Source organism: Daphnia pulex, chromosome 12 (assembly GCF_021134715.1).
Source record: "Daphnia pulex isolate KAP4 chromosome 12, ASM2113471v1".
Classification (NCBI taxonomy): Eukaryota; Metazoa; Arthropoda; class Branchiopoda; order Diplostraca; family Daphniidae; genus Daphnia; species Daphnia pulex.
The window spans coordinates 1,203,306-1,221,514 of NC_060028.1; the positions used below are offsets into that span (position 1 = coordinate 1,203,306).

Sequence of the window (18,209 nt, forward strand, 5' to 3'; positions counted from 1 at the left end):
TTCCTGGATTGTCTAGTCAGCGATTTATAAAAGCGAACGAGCAAAATGCCATTCGATTTCAGTGGCGGAAGTGCGAAAAGGTCGCTGGATTACATCCAAAATGTATACAGATTTGGAACAGTTTGAATTTGCGGGGATTTCCCAGATGACGTCATTTTGCTCCAAGGATTCACGCGATTTAATCGTGATCTGTTGCGTCAGCAGGAAAACAATAACATCTGCGAAAACAACAACTACATCCAGTTCAATCCAGTTTGTTTCTCTTCCATAACATTTTTGGGCAGAGAGCACAAATACCTTCACGTTCATTTTTTGCCCCCCACTTGGCTGTATAAAAACTAACTCTGCACGTGACACGAGTCAAGTATTGCTCCAACACCACCGTTGGATAAAAGTCGCAAATCCTTTGAAGAGATTCGTAATCGCTTGAATCGGCTGTGCTGCTTCTTTTTGCTTGCAGGATCAGTTCCGTTAGTTTTCCCGTCGCCCGCATAAGGTCAAAGCGTAGGTAATCGATTATGGAATCCGTAGAAACGACGTCCAGTCGCCTCCAAGACGTCGCCGACGTCACCACCGATCCTAGGACTGAATGGCCCGCTGCCTTGATCTCATCATCCATAACATTCGAGAAGGAATCCATAGTGGGAAGACTGGGATGAACCAAATTTACACGAAGAATTGGAATTGGCAACCGTAAGACAAGAAGAGAAGGTCAAAGTTACAGAATTCCTCCTGGCCCATTTCTTTCCGGAAGTGCCCATCGGCAAAGTGGTCGACATGGATGTCGACTTGGAAGTCAGGCCCTGGGTATTCGATTTCATCCATTTGGTTTTGGCGGCGCCGTCCACTTCGATTCAACTCCGACACCGTACGTCCGGCCGGATCGTGGCCGTCGCCATCAATGCAATCGAAAATGATGACGGCCAGGAGCATCCGCCATCGCCAGATCTCGCTGACTTTGTCCATCCGGACCGACACCCAAAAATGTACATGAATTTAAAGTTCCTGGAAGAGTTGTCGGCCGTTCCAGACGACTGGGCACCTGCCAACAATAAAATGTTCAACATCTTCATGCTCGCAGTGGACCCTCACTACGGCCAACGGGGATTGGCTTCCAAACTCGTTCGACTTTCGATCCAACTGGCCGCCAGCCTGGGCATCAAAACTGTTGTCAGCCAAGCCGTCAATCATTACGCAATCAAGACCCTGAAAAAATGTGGATTTCGTTCCCTCAAGCAACTGCCTTACAGCCAATTCGTGTACCGTGGGGACACGCCCTTAGCCAACAACGGAGTCCACCAAGGAGCTGAATTCCTCTTCCTTGAAATTTAAAAATTTGTCGTTAAATGTCCGCTAGGCCTTTCCGAACACGTTGCCTGGCACTGTCGTTGTTTGATTCTCTTTTTTTTCTTCTGGTACATGGATATAACTTGAAAGTCTTCACACCAAGCGCACCCTCCACCCCTGCAGTATAACGCTAATGACCTGCAGATTATGTAATACAGAAAAATTATTAGATTTTGTTTTTTGGATTGACGTCATAATAATTCTTTTTATTAAAAGATGTGCGCATTGACGTATAAATAATTGGAGTTCAAAAGCCCAACAGAACCAGAGAACACAAGTGAAGCATTCCTGGACTGTTGGGACTCAAATTAGTTAAATAGAGGCGCCACTGGCCGGTAGGATTTTCTCCCCAAAATTGAGCCGAAGTCAAGTTCCAGTTACGTAATCCCAGGTTACTTAGATCGTGTGGTCTTGGAGCCAGAAGCTGTGACACCATTCCTGATGACATTCGTTCGATCATTATGGATCACTTAATTTTAAAAAAGTCAAATGAATTATACCTGATGGTGATTGCAAGGAGATGGTCAAAGCTCCTCGGGGCTTGACATCGACGTCGATATGCATCGTAACGTATTCTAAAGAAGAGATGGAAACGTTGCTCGTGACGTCCAGCGTTAGATGGACTGGTCGATTGGGTGGTAGAATTCTAAAAATATTAAAATTAAAATTATATTATTTATCCGAATAACTATCGAACTGCTGGAATAATTACATCGGTCCTGCAGGACATTGAGTTGAAGTGCGAATTTGGGCTGGAACCGATTTCCAGCCAAGTCCCAAGTCAATCAGCCGACCAGCGTTCAAAGCTCCAAAACCATAAAGAACATTGGAACGGAGTCCGGCACCGTTGGCCGGCCAATGAGTCAACGATTGTTCCTTGTTTCCATAGTCTTGTTTCGGTGGTGATGAGCTGAGGACGACCAGGTGCTGGACATCCCTCCAAGTAAGAAGCGGACTGTCAACAATCAATTTGAACAATTAATAAATTTGAGTTCACAAGTAAAAATGACATCAACTTAGGACTCACTTGGCTTCAAGGAGTAAAGCGATAATGCCGGCGGCAAGTGGAGCAGCGGCCGACGTTCCCTGGAACTGGTTTTGGCATCCATTGCTTCCCTCAGGGACAACCTGATATAAAAATTACTCTTTTAGAATTATTTTGTTCTGGAAAAGATTTAATTGAAGCAAATAACGTACCACATTGTCCGTCTTTTCGGCATCGAACGGCGATTTGGGTCTAAGGTGTTGGCCGCCGACGTAGAGGCTCGTCAAAACAGCCGGGCAAGGTTCCGCGTAATAGGGCGACAAACCTTGCGATAATGTATCAAAACAAAATGTGTTACAATCTATTTGAGCACGGCATTTTCAAATCAAACTTGTTTTACCTTGAGGTGTCAAAGCCGAAACGGATAGCGTGTAGACGCTGGAGGCGTAACTGTCGTAAGCGCAGTTGTCTCCCTTGATTCCGCCATTCCCAGACGCCCAAATGTAAATAGCACCGCGTCCCCGACGACCCTGATTAGTTCCAATAAAAATAAATGAGAAAACTCCAAAATTGATTTCCTTTTAATAAAAGGCATTTATACCAATTCAACACCGCGTTCCAGGGCGTGGTAGGACAACTTTCCCGGCCCTCCAATGTGTTTACCATCGTCCGGGGGCCCTGAATTGAACATGGAATAGTTATAAATAAAATAGAAAATGAAATGATTTTGAATTTGTTTAACTCACCCCAAGATGCGCTGTAAATGTCCACTTCGTGCAGCTTGTAATTGAGAGCTCTGGCTTCCTGGACGTCGAGGACGCGTTTCTTTGCCAACAGACGGACGCCACCGACGCGAGCGTTGAAAGCGACTCCGACGCCGCAGAAATTGTTGTTGGCTTCGGCCGCGATGATGGAAGCGCAATACGTTCCGTGAATCGGATTTTTCTTAATGCCCGGCCCGCTTTTGGCTCCCAAATCAACGCTAATATTAGGATCCTTTTTGGGGAAAATAAATAAATTTCTAATTAAATTATAGCTCTTTTTTTAATTCGATGATTACCATACTCACATAATTACGTCTAATTTCCGGATTGGACGGATTGACGTTGTCATCAAGGACGGCGATGGCTACACCCCGGCCGGTTAGCCCTTTTCGCCAAACAGGTGTCACGTTCAAATGGTGAGTGTCTCCGGCGTTCTTCCCATGCTGTTTTTTATTTTTTCAATTCAATTAATTCATTGCAACTTGTTTAATTTTGGTAATTATCGTACCAAGTACCACTGGAGTGGGTACTGAGGATCGTTAAACATTTCCGATCCATCCGATTCGATTTCATTGTCATCCGTCAAATTGGAAAGGTCTTCTTCGTCGACTAGTAGGCGGCCTTGAGCAGACGAAATAAACCGCAAATCCCTGCGTTGATAAATCTGCTTTTCAGCCCAAACGATCTGCGCAATTCAAAATATCCCATTTAAATCATGATTCAAATCAATTTAATAAATATTTAATTTAATAAAAATCACCCTCGGGTCAGTCGATAGTTTCTCCATGGATATCAGATCCAGCGTTCTCTCTTTCATGACGGCGTGGTGGTACCTGCTGGACCCTGGAAACACCTCCGAAATGTATTCCAGCCCGTGTTCGTCGGCCAGTTCTCTAGCGGACAAACGTTGACCCTCCAGGACGTGGAACACGACATCGTTGCTATGGCGCCGGCGTGGTTGTACAACATCTAACCTGGACACGAAAATAAGTAATGCCGCCAGCCAAAAATTCATCACCGACATGCAGTAGTAGTCAGACTCGATCTCAACTGGGCAGATTTGTCTGCCCCCATATTATATACTCAACCGATTAAAAGATGGAAAAAGGGAAACAGGAAAACCGCATCAGTTCGGTTTCCTACACGGATCCGATATGGAAACGTATGTAGAAAAACGAGTTTCAACGTCAAATACTTTCAGTTGACGTAAGTTCGAAGAAAATGACTGCGACACTAACCTTTCAAAAAGAAAGATATCGAGTCTATTTTCGGTACTCGTACGACTACGTACGTAGAGAAACTAACAAGATTAGAATAGATCACCAAGACCCTGGCTGTCTAATAGCCTCACGTGTTTTACGTACAGACAAAAATTTACGCCAGTAACCCGTAACCACATCCTGGAAATTTCTTCATCCATCATTCGAATTCAATTTATAAATTCGTCTTTGCTGAATTTTTCGCTAATCAATTAAAATCGAACATGAAAATTAAAGTTAATATTCTTTAAGCATTTGGCGATACGAAAAAAGCGAATGAATCATTACGTTCTCCGTACACAGCTGGAGTGTGTGTGGGGGGAGCATTGAGAGGGTTTCCCTGGCCTGTCTCCCATTCGATTCGCCGCTAGTGCCGTCATGTTTAACGAGATTAACATGGAGAGAGAGTCTTATCACCGAATGGGTGTCGTATGAGTTTTACGTCGGCAGCCGGCAGGTACAAATAGCCGTGGCGGACGGACAAAGGAGCATCAGTCAATCTTTTCACATCTCCTTGTAGGTATCTCAGTCAGCCAAACAGCCCAACGACTAGAACAGAAAGAAAGAAAGAGAGTTTAAGTCGATCTTTTCACGAAGTCCAAGTCTTACCCAACCAACCATCAAAATGGTCGCGTCCGTTAAAGTCTTCAAGAAAACATCCCCGAATGCTAAACTGACCGTCTATTTGGGTAAGCGCGACTTCGTTGATCACGGCGACCATGTCGACGCCATCGAAGGTGTCGTCGTCGCTGACAACGACTACCTCAAGGGCCGCAAAGTATTTTGCCAGGTGAGTGGCAACACATTTTCTTTTGGGTTTTTAATAATTCGCTAAATTATTTTAACCGATTTTCTCCATTTGCCCAGGTAATTGTCACCATCCGATACGGTCGCGAGCAGGATGAAGTGATGGGCTTGAAATTCGTCAAGGAGCTGGTGCTCATCAACGAGCAAGTGGTTCCGGCCCGTCGCTCCCAGGACAAGAAACCGTCCGCTCTCCAGGTAACATTTCTAAAAAACAGCCCAAACAATTAATGAATTTCAACAAACAATTAACATTTTCTTATTCACCCAAATAGGATCGCCTGTTGAAGAAACTGGGAGCCCAGGCTCACGCTTTCTCCTTCTCGCTCCCGACAACTGCTCCGGCTTCCATCGTCTTGCAGGATGGCGGCCGAGAAAACGACGCCATCCCGTTGGTCGGTGTAGAGTACGACTTCATGACTTTCGTCGGTGAGAATGCGGATGATCGCTCCCACAAGCGCTCGTCCGTCTCGATGGCCATCCGTAAGGTATGTAGAGAAGAACCCCTACATAATAGAGAGGAAACCTTTGAAAAGAAATGGATAATTTGATTGGTGAATAGGTGCAATACGCTCCGTTGACGCCCAGCTCCAAGCAGCCGAGCACGATGGTGTCCAAGGGCTTCACTTTCTCTAGCGGCAAGTTGAACTTGCAGCTGACGCTCGACCGCGAGCTCTTCTACCACGGCGAGCAGATCCGCTTCAACGTCAACGTCAAGAACGAGTCCAAGAAAACGGTCAAGGGCATCTTGGTGGCCGTCGTCCAGAACGTCGAGATCACCCTGATCAATGGCCACTATAACAAGCGCGTGGCCAGCCTGGAAACTCGCGAGGGCTGCCCCATCACCCCGGGTACGTCCATGTCCAAGACGTTCACCTTGACGCCCATGATCAACGGCAACAAGGAAGTCCGCGGCATCGCCCTCGATGGCCACCTCAAGGTATTTGAATTTGAAAAATCTGCTGGAAACTGAAAATCAAAATCTTTAAAACGAAATTAAATTTGATTGATGCAGGACGATGAAGTCAATTTGGCTTCGTCGACCATCATTGCCGAATGCAACGAAGCCACCGGTTTCGTCGTCTCGTACGTGGCTCGTGTCAAACTCGATCTCGGATCCATGGGCGGTGAATTGGTGGCCGACGTTCCGTTCAAGCTGATGCACCCAGCACCAGGTAGACTTTGACATCAAATAATTCATTAATTACAATAACAATTTTTTAAATAATTTGGCACAATTCAATTACAGGCTCGGCTATGTATCAAGGCAAGGGCAAGCTGACCAAAGCTGATAGCCAACAGGGTCGCTACGAGTCCAACTACGCTCGCGAAGATGAGGACGAGAACATTGTCTTCGAGGACTTTGCCCGTCTTCGTTCCACTTAAGCAGCGACAAGAGAAGCAGCCCAGCAGGAACGACAACGGATGAGCCCTCACGAAAAGACAATTAATCTCTCTACCTAGCTTATAATACTTTTACTCCCCACCACCACCAACCCACTTATGACGTCACTCGATTCATCCCTACAGCGGAATTATCGAGTTCAGTTATATTTGGCGTCTTTTATTCTATCTCTCTATCTCTCTCTATTTCTCTCTCTTCTCTTCACTATATAAAGAAAATCAAGGAGAAAATGTATAACCAACTGAGGGCCAACCACCATCCATTGTCCGACTCCATTTACATTATACCATGTAATCTCAATGTAAACAAAAAAAAATTAATACGGAACTGGAAAGTATACGATCAATAAATAATTGGAAAACCTAAAAAAATTCAACCTTTTGCGTCTAATCTTTTAACCTTAAAATAAAAAGGATTAGAAATATCGATTAGTATTTTTAAAAACCTTCTTAACTGTTACGCATCCCGGTAGCAGGGTAGCTTTCCGGCCACAGACTGGCGCATGACGTCAATACCTAAGAAGCTTACGATAATAACTTTACTGGGAAATTCTAATCTAATTTAGTTAATTGGGTCAAAAGGTTCACACGCCACGATCTTTTTTTTTTCTTCAAAGAAATGGCCTGTATATTTTGAGTTCTGAACTTCTGTTGAACTCAAAAGTTTTACATTAAGAACGAATTTAAACGACATAAAACATGGAATTCTTTGTTCTTCGACTATAGAACTTATAAAACAGAGAAAAAAAAAGAAAAAAAAGGGGAAAGTTACTCGCCTTCATCGACTAATAAGTCTTTCAAATCGGCTAAAGTAACGGGATTTTCTTTGACAGAAACGGAGCTCCTGGAAGTTAGGGCGGATCGGTGTTTCTCCAGCATCACGGCCATCTTTTCTTCAATGGTGTGTTTCACCAAGAACCTTTTAAATTTAAATGAAGAATAAACGAATTGAAAATCTAATTGTTTAAAAAGAAGAAGAATTTCGTTTTTGGCTCTCACCTGTGAACGACGGTGGGTTTGGTTTGGCCGATGCGGTGGACACGCCCGATCGCCTGGAGTTCGCTGCCAGGATTTAAAATGGGTTCCATGAGGAGGACATGAGTAGCTTCGGTAAGATTAAGTCCGTTGGCGCCCGATTGGATTGGAATGAGTAGGACGCTAACGGATGGATCGCGTTTAAATTTGTTCAACTGAACCTGGGAATTGTTTGAGAAGAACGAACAGTGCGAGATGTTGTTCTCGTCCAGTGCCCGCCCCACAATCAACAGCACGTCTATCCACTGGAAAAAATTATTTAAAAAAAAAGTTGAATCAATTTCTTACCGGAATAATAAAATAGCAAAAAATGTTTACGGTTGAAAAGACGAGACATTTGGCATCAGGATCGTCTTTCTTGATCAATAAAAGTTGCTGGACAACAGCTTGTACTTTGGTCGAATGGGAGCCTTTGACTCGAATGGAAACTGATTCCGGATCGTCTACAACGATAGCCTGTGCGTCGACGTAGGCAATCTCGTGCAGAGTTGTGGTTTCGCGACAAATGGCACACCGCAATCTTTTCATCCTGGAGATAAAATTCAAAGGTAACGTTCCAGTTCAAAATGAAATGCAAAGTGACTCTTACACATTGTTTGGCCCTTGGGCGACGAGCAGCTGGATGCACTCCATACAGAAAGAATGGCCACAGACGAGGACGCTCCATTTGTCGCCCAATTCGCAGTGACAGACTGGACAGGGATCGGGGTTCTCGTTGCCCGTCTTTCCGTATCCGGCGCTCTCCAAATTCTTCAGGTACACCACGTGGCCCATGTGACGTTTGAGCGAATGGCCGGACGTGATCAAATCTCCGTTCAACTTGGCAAACTGAATGTTGACTTCGTGTTTTTCCAGCAGGTAAATCGGCATATCCTGTCTCGGATTGGTCGCTCTGCTATCCGCAAGTTCGACCACGGGCATCTGCTGGGGCACTTCGTGCGGAAGCCGGAGCCGAAGTCGCAGTGTGGCCATACTCAATTCATCGACGGCCGAGGCCTGGTCGTTCAACTGACGCCAGACGACGCGGATCTGTCGAAATTCCTTTTTGTAAGCGTCCAGCAATTTTAGCTGAATGGCACCTCCGTCCTGGATGGGTTGAGGAGTGTGATGCTTGCGGGCAAACCCGAGCATGTGCCTGAGCATTCGCTCAATTTCACTATCGGCCCAGGTACCGCGTCGAAGCGATTCAATGTGAACGCCCGCAACATCTTCTTCCGGATTATCCCACTCGTCGTCCTGATTCTTCCGGTCGTCCATGCGAAAGAGCAGCGATTCGTAATCTTCAATCTGGTCGTAAACGACGCAAATCTTGCAGCGATCCTTCTTTCGGCGACCTTCCAGAGGCCTCAAATGGCAATCGGCCGCGTCCTGGGATATACGTTCGATCGAAGTCACTTCCAGCACTCTCATCCGCTTCGTGACCGTATTCCGTTGCTCTTCCAGCTCTTCTAGTCTCGAAAACAACAGAAATTTCAATCCGTTGACGTTGGTGAACCTGTCGGGAGGAAAACACACAAAACGTTTAGTTTTTGTTGGAATCAATTGGAATAGAATTAAAAATTGCGTACACAATCGAATCGTTCTCTTCGGTCATCTTGTCTTTGAGATCTTGGACTAGTTTCTCTGATTTCCTGGTGTCGCTAGACCACTGGATCAAAGTCGTCCACCACATGTCGTTCAGCTGCAGACGATTGTCTTCCAACTCGTTCTTGATGCTCATGACTTTGACGGTGAGCGTAGCCATGGTCGACCTTGCAACTTCCACCTGGGTCAGCGCTTTTCCCAGGTAAAGTTTCTTCAGTTGATCGGCTTCCTCTTCCAGCGATCCGTCGCGCAATGTGGGTGGGATGGAGCCGGCCGGAGCCATCCGAAGCACCTCTGCTAAATTGTGCAACGAGTGCAAACGTTGGAGCGAGTCCGTCTTGACGGAATCCTTGATCTCTTCGGACCACCTGGACAAATTTCGTAATTGACAACATCAAAATCAGAACTTAAATCGAAATCAAAAACTAAGTTTTACCTCAAGACATCGCGGTACTTTTCGGCCGCTTGGGCCCATTCCTTTTTGATGATGTGCAAAGCTGCCTGGCCGTTGGCGGCCGAAACTCTCAGCCTCTGACTCTCTACGCATTCCAGCTCGGCTCGTTTGATGAGGGTCACCAGCAATTCCTCCATCGAGAGCGTCTTGAATTGGGCCTTGAGGGTCAAAAACTGCCCCCGAACCATCTGCGGATGAACGCAGGCCTGGCGGAGATTCATCAGTGGGAAGAGAAGACATTTGATCTTGTGCGCTTCGATGTTGCTCAGTTTAGTTTGGGGACTGATGGAAAATTTGATGAAACGCTCCTTAGCCTCTTTGGCTGACTGGACCTGCTGCTGCTGGTAGAAATGCTGCTCGACGGCCGAAAACGAGAGCCAGTGAGTCTCTTCCGTTTGCTCTGGCAACTGGATCTGATTCGTCACGGCCGTCTTCCTGGTCCGCCAGAAAATGGGCGCCAAAACCTCGACCAGTTGGTTGGAATCGTAAAAAGCATTTCGATCCACCGGGACGTTGAGGAACACGAACAAGCCCTGGAGATCGAAAACGGATTTCTGGATGGGAGTGCCCGTCACGCACCAGCGGTGAACGGCGTGAAATGTTCGGGCCATTTCGGCCGCCTTCGTGGTCGAGCCTTCGACCATCTGGGCTTCGTCGAGGCAGAGGCGCCAGAAACGGACGGCCAGGAGCGGCGAAGGAGGTGCCATGTAGGAAGCTGCTTTGCGCCGGGTCCGTTTCTCACCGGTATTGACTTTGGCGAAGTGGAGCTCCTTCCGCAGCGTTTCGTAAGTGGTGATGATGACGTCGTAGCGACGGGCCAGCTGAGTCGGTTGATGGTAACCCTGTTTGGAAACTCCCTGGTAAATGAGGATGTTGAATTCGTCGCTGACGTGTCGCTGGATCTCTTCCAGCCATTGGTTGCTGATGCTGGACGGGGTGATGATTAACGTGGCACCGGACTCGAGGGGCTCCTGCTCATTCCAGCAATGAGGACAAAAGTAAGGCCCGCGCAGTGGGTCCATCAAATCGTAGTGGACGCAGTTGCTGTGCTGCTGCCTCTTACATTTGGGGCATTGGACTAAAGGAGACAATCCAGCTACTGTTTTCCCACAGACGCATAGAATGGGGGCTTCGTCTTTTTCGGCTGGGACGTTCAAGCGATTCTGGAGACTTTTCAGGCAGCTGTACTCGGCCAGAGAGTTGGTGTAATGAATATTGAGTCTTTTGCGAATTGCAGGATTGCTGCAGGTGCAGCGCTGTATCTTTGTGGCTGTGGGATTTTCATTTTGTATGTCACCACAATGAACATCAATCACTTCTTGGATGGTTGATTTTTCAATGTCTGGACTAAAGCGCCAAATGACATTTTCAATAGATTGCCCAATGGTTCGATTTGGAAAGCATACTGCACAATGGTCTTCGGAAAGCTTCATCTTCTTGGCTTCTGGCTCTTCGTTTTCTGTGATGGCAGTGATTGCTGGTTCCTGGCGTTCGATTTTGGGCAGTTTCTCTCTCGTGTGATTCAGCATCAAGGCTAGAACTTCTACCGTCTTTCCCAGACCCATTTCATCAGCCAAGATTCCTCCTTTGACTGAGCTCTGTTGTTCCTGTTGTATCATCCATTGAACGGCTTCTGTTTGATAGATTCTCAATTCTGGGATCAGAGATTTGTGCTGCACGTCCAATATGGGAGCCGTGCAACTTTGAAGCTGTTTAGCTCTTAGATTGACAAGATCATACAGAGCATCATAATCCACTGAATGACCATGTCTGAAAGAAAAGAGGTTCACGACAGTGTCATTCGACGTGCCAGGTACAGCCATAAATTCATCTATTGTACATACAAATATTTCAATTAACAAAAAAAAAGCCATGACAAAATAGAAAAAGCGTTACTACCATTCGACTCCATTCTTCCTGCTTATTTTGAATCGGCCCGTCCAGCAGGCAGCACTCACAGCCTCACAGCAGCTACTCAATTTTGATTTTGTTCCTTAACCAAAGTCGTCTGCTAAATTCTTTAAATGAACTTTCTACCTGAACCGTAAGATGGCGTTCAAGTAACATTGAAAGAAAACCTGTTTTTGTGTTTAATTTGTTTTTTTTTTTAAATAAAAATTCTTATTACACCACAATTTCCCTCTAGCCCAAGTAATGACAATAATACACACGCAATAAAAGAAATGCAATATCGTCGTGCGGCCAAATGTCGTTAAGAGAACGTGAAATACTTCACGTCCACGGGCGAAGTGGTTTGGGAATTGTGTTTTATTGAGCAGCATATCGAATGTCGTTTTCCGGTCGTGATAGCAACCCAACAAGTTGGTATCTCCAGCTCAAACAGTCTCTCCTGAAACTGCAGCAGTAAAAATCATTTTACGACACCAAAAAGAAATTCCCAAAAAAATATAAATAAATACACACAATACAAATCTGCGCATTAAACAAGATGTTATAACTACATATAAAATACAGCAGTCGCCCAACAACGGGAGAGAAACACAAACATTTCTAAAAACGATTTATTATCAGGTTCATTATGAATTTCTTCTTACCTTTTAAAAAAACTTGTTGCCTTTGAGGCGAAATTATAGAAGAAGAAGAAGAAAAGATCCTCGGCACTTTTTATCTCAACGCAGCCGGGGGTAGAGTGTGTGGATATATCTGTCCATGTATGAATACGCGCATTCTTTCGTGATGATATTGTGCCGTGTTGCTGTCGGAGCCTCGGGGCTCTCCATTCAAAAGGAGAGAGACTTTCACGCCCGTTTTCATTTGGAGAAAACGTCAATAGAAGGACTAGCGGAGGAGCGGCTATGGCCATATCTTCTCCTTTCTATTAGTTGCTTAGCTCATTTACCTATAACGGAGCTAGCCAGAAAACTTTAAAAAACAACTATGTGTGTATTTTTCCTCCCGAGACTCCCGAGATATTGTTTGCAGATGAAAGGAGCCACATATACTACAATTTACCATCGAGTTATGAGACAGACACTTCAATAGTTAACCCCAACCAGGATCTCAATCATTATCATGAAAACCAATCAATAAATAAAAATAGTAACTGAAAGGATAAAGAAAAACAAAATTCGTTGGATGAAAAACAAAACAAAAGAAAAAAATTAATTTCACAGAATTTCACAGGGGATGGCCGTGTGTATATAAGCCTTAAGGTAAAAAGGTGCGGTCGGTTGTAAAAATAAAAAAAAATAAAAATTACCTTTTTTTTCTTCTTTATTTCTTCCAAGGTTGAGATTCTACTCAGCTTGGCGATGGAATTCAAGGTGATTGCCGCCAGAATAAATCAGTGAACAAAAAAGTTGGATCCAATTTTTGTGTTGCATTTGCTCTTTTCCTTGTAAATGTTTTCTTCACTGTGCAGAAGCAGAAAGGGAGGCTCCCGAATTTCAAGGTGAATCTAGTACAAGACTCGTTTTTTCAGGGTGGGGTCGTTTTCGTGAAAAAACGGTGGCGGGATTGCGGAAGGACGCGGATCCATCGGCTGCGAAATCACGGTATAAAAGGTGGACCATCTGCTCCAGTTGAATCAAGCCAGTCTTCCACCGTCGACTTCCAGCATCACTTTGCTCGTTCCTCAACCGAAAATCAAAATGTACAAGGTATTAAAAACAAAATCAAGCCTCAAAATTTGGATAACTTGATAGCCCAAAAGGTAAAAAAACCCCAATTCATTTAAATTCATCAAATGTTTAAAATTTCAGGTCTTCGTTTTCCTGGCCATCGTCGCCGCTGCCAGCGCCATGAGCTTCGGCTTGGGTGCACCTCTCCTCTCCAAAGTGAGCTACCAGCCCACCGAGTACACCCATGTCCGACCGGAAGTGACTGTCCAACAGCCCGAGTACACCTACAAGAGCTACCCAGTGCCAGTGCCCGTCGCCCAGCCTTACTACACCGCCCCGGTCGTCCGCAACTTCATCGCGGCACCTCAATTCCACGCCTACCCCGGACTCGCAGCTCCTTTGGTTTATTAGATTATCTTTTATTGGATTTTTTGTTTTGTCTGTCTGAGCTTTTTATACCCACGATCCCATCCATTCGATCAATAAAAACGGACCTCCGATTTTTCTTGTTAAATCCAATTGTTGGCGTTTCTTCTAGCTCCAGGTACATATCTCAAAGGTGACCAAATTGGCATTTGATAGCGATGCCACTAAAGGATTAAAAGATAAGCGTTCGTTAGTCTGTAATTGTCACAGAGAAAAAAATGGGAGTCTGCGTTAGAACGTTTTCAACTATAAATAACAAAAGAGCAGCTGACAGGAGACTGGACATTAGACACACACAAAAATGCTGTTTCTTCTGCATAATCAACTCGTTTTTTCTCTTTCTTTATTCGAATCGTGTCCAGAATGTTTTTCTTTCTACAGCCATATACAGCACACGGGGATTGAAAGAAGGAGTCCAATGTTGTTTCTCGTTTCCCGGTTAGTTGTAAAAGGCTACTAACAAAAATGGAAAGACGGAGGAGATCAAAGTCCGTTCTATTACTTGCAGACGTCTGGACTTCATAAAAATATCGTATCCTATAACACACAGCACACGGCAGCATGGGAAAGCAGTCGAGCCGAACGCATTTGCGCTTCATTTAGCGCACGTGAAGATCGTAATGAGTCTGCATTATAAAGGCCGAAAATAGCAGCTTCCCCTATTAAAAAAGCTTCATGAAAATAAATAAAAAAATCACGAAAATTAGGTGGAAATAAAAAGCTTGTGGATAAAAATAGAACATCTCTGCGGTTCATCCTATGGGAAACACAACTGGATACTATATTTTATGATTATTTATTAAGATGTTAAGAGAGAGAGAGAGAACCAGCCGGCTATAGAAAATAAAATTTAAAAAAAGCGGTTCGGTTTCGAGTTGGGAAATTCCTTTTTTTCCGTTGTGTAAATTTTTACAAAAAAATTTAAAAATTAAAAAATAATAATTCAACATTACTCGTATGACGAGCGTGTGGCAATCGTGAAACCGCATCCGATTGCAAGTTAGCCTTAAACAATTCTGGTGCACTTGAGACAAAAAAAAAAAGTTGATGCCAGTCGGCTGTTATCGCGGAGCAGCTCAGCTTTTCGTAACGAGATCTTTTTTTTACCAAAAGAAAAATTTAAACAAATATTTAGTTTAGCATTGCGGATGTGTGTGTCGTTCCCTTCATCATCGAGCGTGTGTGGCTCTGATCCAATTTCCTTATTTGGAATTTTTCTCTCCCCCAAGGAAAATGTTCCGACTGACGAGTGGCGCCACGAGACGTTTCTAAAGCGAATGAAAACGGACATGTGTCGCGAAATCAATTGATCACGAACAACCCCCAAGGGCGTGTATCTCTATCTCTCTTTTCCGCCGAATTCACGAAATTTTTTGTTTGTTTTTATCCCGCAAAGATAAACAATAAAAATGAAAACTATTAAAAATCACTTTGTGTGCATAGCGATCGATGGATTCCTGGAAATAATCATTTTCAATAGACCTTTCAGTCTGTTAGAGTCACTCAAAAACAGAACTTTGACTAGATTATTTCAGTTCCAGTCTGTCACTCGACAACAATGTTGAATTGAGAAAAACAACTAATGCACCGAGCAGAGCTTTCACAGTTGATAAGAGACTCGACAATAACACACAAAAACACGCAGTCCCCATTTGGCTCACGCAGTCAAGGCCGTTTTGGCTTGGATAATAAACCGATCCGAAAAAAACGCTTTGGGGACTGTCATTTTTATGGGGTGTTTGGCTAGGGGCGATCTGATAAAAACACGGCCGAACATGAGCGCGTGTTAGTTATAAAACAGTTCAAAATCGTCCCCCTTAGAAAAAAGATCGACGCTTGTTTTCTAACACTAAAATAAAGATGATGATGGACGATTGGGACCTCCAAAAATAACGTCCCAGGTATTTCCGCCGAATGGCTAAATTGACACAGAAGCAGAATGAGCCCCTTTTTCCCCCCCAAGGTGAAGTGACTGGCGTTTCTCGACTTATAAGAACAGGATATAACGCAGAAGGACGGATTTGCTGCTGCAAAATACTTTGAATTGTGAACAACAAGAGTGTACACGGTCAGTCAAAATATATAGCTACCTCCAAGAAAGTAGCGAAATCCATCATTTTCTCAGCTGGCCAGACATTTCTTTGGGTATTTCGCGTGAACGTCCTGCTGGGAAGATAATTCAGCGTCTAAATGCGGAACGAAAAACGATTATTACCTTCTATTTGCGTTCTAAAAGATTTAAAACAAAAAAAAAGGAAACATTTCTGGACGAGGAAGCGAATATCTACGGTCGTAAATCACGACGTGGGTTGAAGTTTCACGCAAAAGGCAACGGCCTTATTATTCCGCAAATGTACTGCCAGAAGGTCAATTTCTGTAAAAAAAAAATATCTACTGGTTCTACGCGTTTCCATCCATCATCGTTGCCCATTTCTAAAAAAAAAAAAAGATTTGCTAATTTCAACTCATTTCTCATCAAAATAGGATCTGATTTGCAATTGATTTTGATCGAATGCCGCGCACATCAAAATTAATTCATTCAACATTTGGGCTGCGGTGGTTTACTGGCAAATGACTAGACCAGAAATGTTGATGAAATTCAATGATGTCATGGCGAAAAAAGGGACTGAACCTTCAAAATCCTGGAAACTTCCTGACTCGACTCTTTTTAGAGATTCCCATTCAGTTCCTCTGAAAAAATGATGGCATCACTCGATTGACTCATTCTTCTTATAGCAAACAACCAAAGTCAAACACTAGTATCTCTCATAAACCCGTTTTGAACAATGTCCCAGAAAGTCATTTGCAACATATTGAAATTTCCATCAAATTGTGTAATAGGCCCACCCCAAAATAATAATAATTGTCGGTATGGTTTTGCAATTATCTCGGTTGTATATCTCCTTATGGAATTTACACGTAACAAATGAACATATTCAAGGCTGATGACGCCGACTAGAAAAAAAAAAAAGTTAGAACGCAGCCATACACGCGTAGACGAAAATAAGAGAGATATTTAACATTTGATAGGGCGGAGTTTTCACGGTCACCTGCTTTTGCCCGTTTCCCAGCGCAATGTGAAAGTGGGAGTTACAGTATACTATTTGATTGTGTATTTTTTTTTGCTTTGCTCCCGATTTGTTGGGTATAAAAGACATTGGCTAGTGCAATGATCGAATCAATACCATTTCAGCGCTCAAACTACTATTTTAAACCGGCTCTAGAAACATGTACAAGGTATGTGCGACTAATCTACTAAACAAAGCCCCCAAAAAACCGGACTATATAACTTTAATTCAACTGTTTTTTACCAACTAGTATCTCGAAAATGGCGACAGAGAGAGTTTCGGATTGGAAACGGGATCTAAAACGACCATCGTCAGCGGCCAACAGCGTCAGGTGCTTTACCGTGCAACGTTCCGCCAGGAAGTGAAATCCATTCCGCACAGACTGGCTTCCATCTGGAACAAATACAGATCCGTCTAGCAACAATCAACGCAAATTTGGTTTATTTTTCCTCCTCCCACGCATCTGTGTTCGTTTCCCTACCACCTCTCGTTCTGATGGTGTCGTCGTTTCACTAATTAACAGCACAGCAGACGGTTATTATTTCGGTTCCTTCCGGACCAGTGGCTTATACGGAAACCGTCTACTGTGCTGCCCATCTTCGCTTTTTTACAAAGATCTATCAAATCCGGCAAATCATCTTTTGTCACTATATTAGCCAAGAGAGACAATCTTGTTTTTTGTTTCAACCAACTTTTTACTTTTGTTCTCTTCTCGCGTATTCAGTTTTTGCAAAGTCAAAAATACAAACAAAAACAACATTTTTCGGACAATTTTACCTTTAAAAAAAAAAAAATTTGAATTTCGCGCTGCATCAAATTTCAAATGGGAAAATGTGTCAAAGTTATGAAAATCTAACTACGCAGTTATAACCGAGATAAATTTATGAATGATCAATTCAACGACGTCGAGCACGCAAGGTCTTTAACGACACGCAAACTAATTCCTTTTGGGTTTAACTCGATAACCAGAGTATGTAATTTAGTGGTTATTTATGAAAAGAATTTATGTAATAGAACGCGCCATTAATGGCCGAGAAAAGTTAACATCTATATCAACAACAACAACAAAAAAAGATATTGTTCGATCGGACATTACCGAGACGAGAAAAAGAGCACCGCGTGTATAATTTAATTGCAATTTCGACATGTTCGTCCAGACTAAAAATGTGAATCGCCATACTATAAGAGTCTAAATGCGCCATATTTTTCAAGTCAACGTTCAAGGCTGGTTATGAAAATTATGAAAAATGGAGAGAGGGAGTTGATGAAGTTCATAATAGAATAAAACAGGTTTTTAACTTCTTATTGCCGCCTGGGTTTTTTCACAGACGGAAACAAGTTCCAGTGGTGCGGGTGGAGCCGCGTGCAAGGCCGCGCGTACACCACCGAGATATCCCCAGAAAACCAACGAGCTACCGTTGCTCGAATTTCCGTCAACAAGAAAAATATGGAAGAATGATTCCTATTATAACCGGTTCCCCAACTCTCTCGTTAGTGT

The 18,209-nt window shown here is 43.8% G+C and overlaps 3 protein-coding genes and 2 long non-coding RNA genes across 6 annotated transcripts; 3 read left to right on the plus strand and 2 right to left on the minus strand.

Annotated features, from left to right (window-relative positions):
- Positions 1-461: 461 nt before the first annotated feature.
- LOC124209172 (neuroendocrine convertase 1-like) lies at positions 462-4,803 on the minus strand. 2 transcript variants are annotated; one of them, XM_046607067.1, is made up of 12 exons: positions 4,644-4,803; positions 3,857-4,070; positions 3,605-3,781; positions 3,402-3,539; positions 3,079-3,328; positions 2,934-3,010; positions 2,733-2,862; positions 2,545-2,657; positions 2,375-2,475; positions 2,060-2,302; positions 1,848-1,993; positions 462-1,785 (listed from the first exon to the last, which is right to left on the minus strand). In XM_046607067.1, the coding sequence occupies exons 1-12, from the start codon at positions 4,751-4,753 to the stop codon at positions 1,595-1,597; spliced, it is 1,890 nt and encodes a 629-aa protein (XP_046463023.1). In that variant the 5' UTR covers positions 4,754-4,803; the 3' UTR covers positions 462-1,594. The 2 variants fall into 2 exon arrangements, with proteins under 2 accessions (XP_046463023.1, XP_046463024.1); XM_046607068.1 differs by having other exon boundaries at positions 3,857-4,559.
- LOC124209178 (arrestin homolog) lies at positions 4,801-6,935 on the plus strand. Its single transcript, XM_046607080.1, has 6 exons — positions 4,801-5,145; positions 5,223-5,357; positions 5,435-5,647; positions 5,722-6,099; positions 6,175-6,334; positions 6,409-6,935. Exons 1-6 carry the CDS (start codon positions 4,981-4,983, stop codon positions 6,543-6,545), a joined length of 1,188 nt encoding a protein of 395 aa, XP_046463036.1. The 5' UTR covers positions 4,801-4,980; the 3' UTR covers positions 6,546-6,935.
- On the minus strand, positions 6,736-12,968 carry LOC124209165 (E3 ubiquitin-protein ligase SHPRH-like). The gene is made up of 9 exons (XM_046607049.1): positions 12,192-12,968; positions 11,808-11,992; positions 11,536-11,714; positions 9,619-11,467; positions 9,167-9,550; positions 8,188-9,093; positions 7,917-8,127; positions 7,563-7,843; positions 6,736-7,482 (listed from the first exon to the last, which is right to left on the minus strand). The coding sequence occupies exons 3-9, from the start codon at positions 11,546-11,548 to the stop codon at positions 7,332-7,334; spliced, it is 3,795 nt and encodes a 1,264-aa protein (XP_046463005.1). The 5' UTR covers positions 11,549-11,714; positions 11,808-11,992; positions 12,192-12,968; the 3' UTR covers positions 6,736-7,331.
- A 153-nt stretch (positions 12,969-13,121) lies between these two features.
- Positions 13,122-13,731, plus strand: LOC124209193. Its single transcript, XR_006880810.1, has 2 exons — positions 13,122-13,256; positions 13,359-13,731. It is a non-coding gene; the product is annotated as an uncharacterized LOC124209193 (long non-coding RNA).
- A 2,091-nt stretch (positions 13,732-15,822) lies between these two features.
- LOC124209196 lies at positions 15,823-17,468 on the plus strand. The gene is made up of 2 exons (XR_006880813.1): positions 15,823-16,880; positions 16,962-17,468. It is a non-coding gene; the product is annotated as an uncharacterized LOC124209196 (long non-coding RNA).
- Positions 17,469-18,209: the final 741 nt, after the last annotated feature.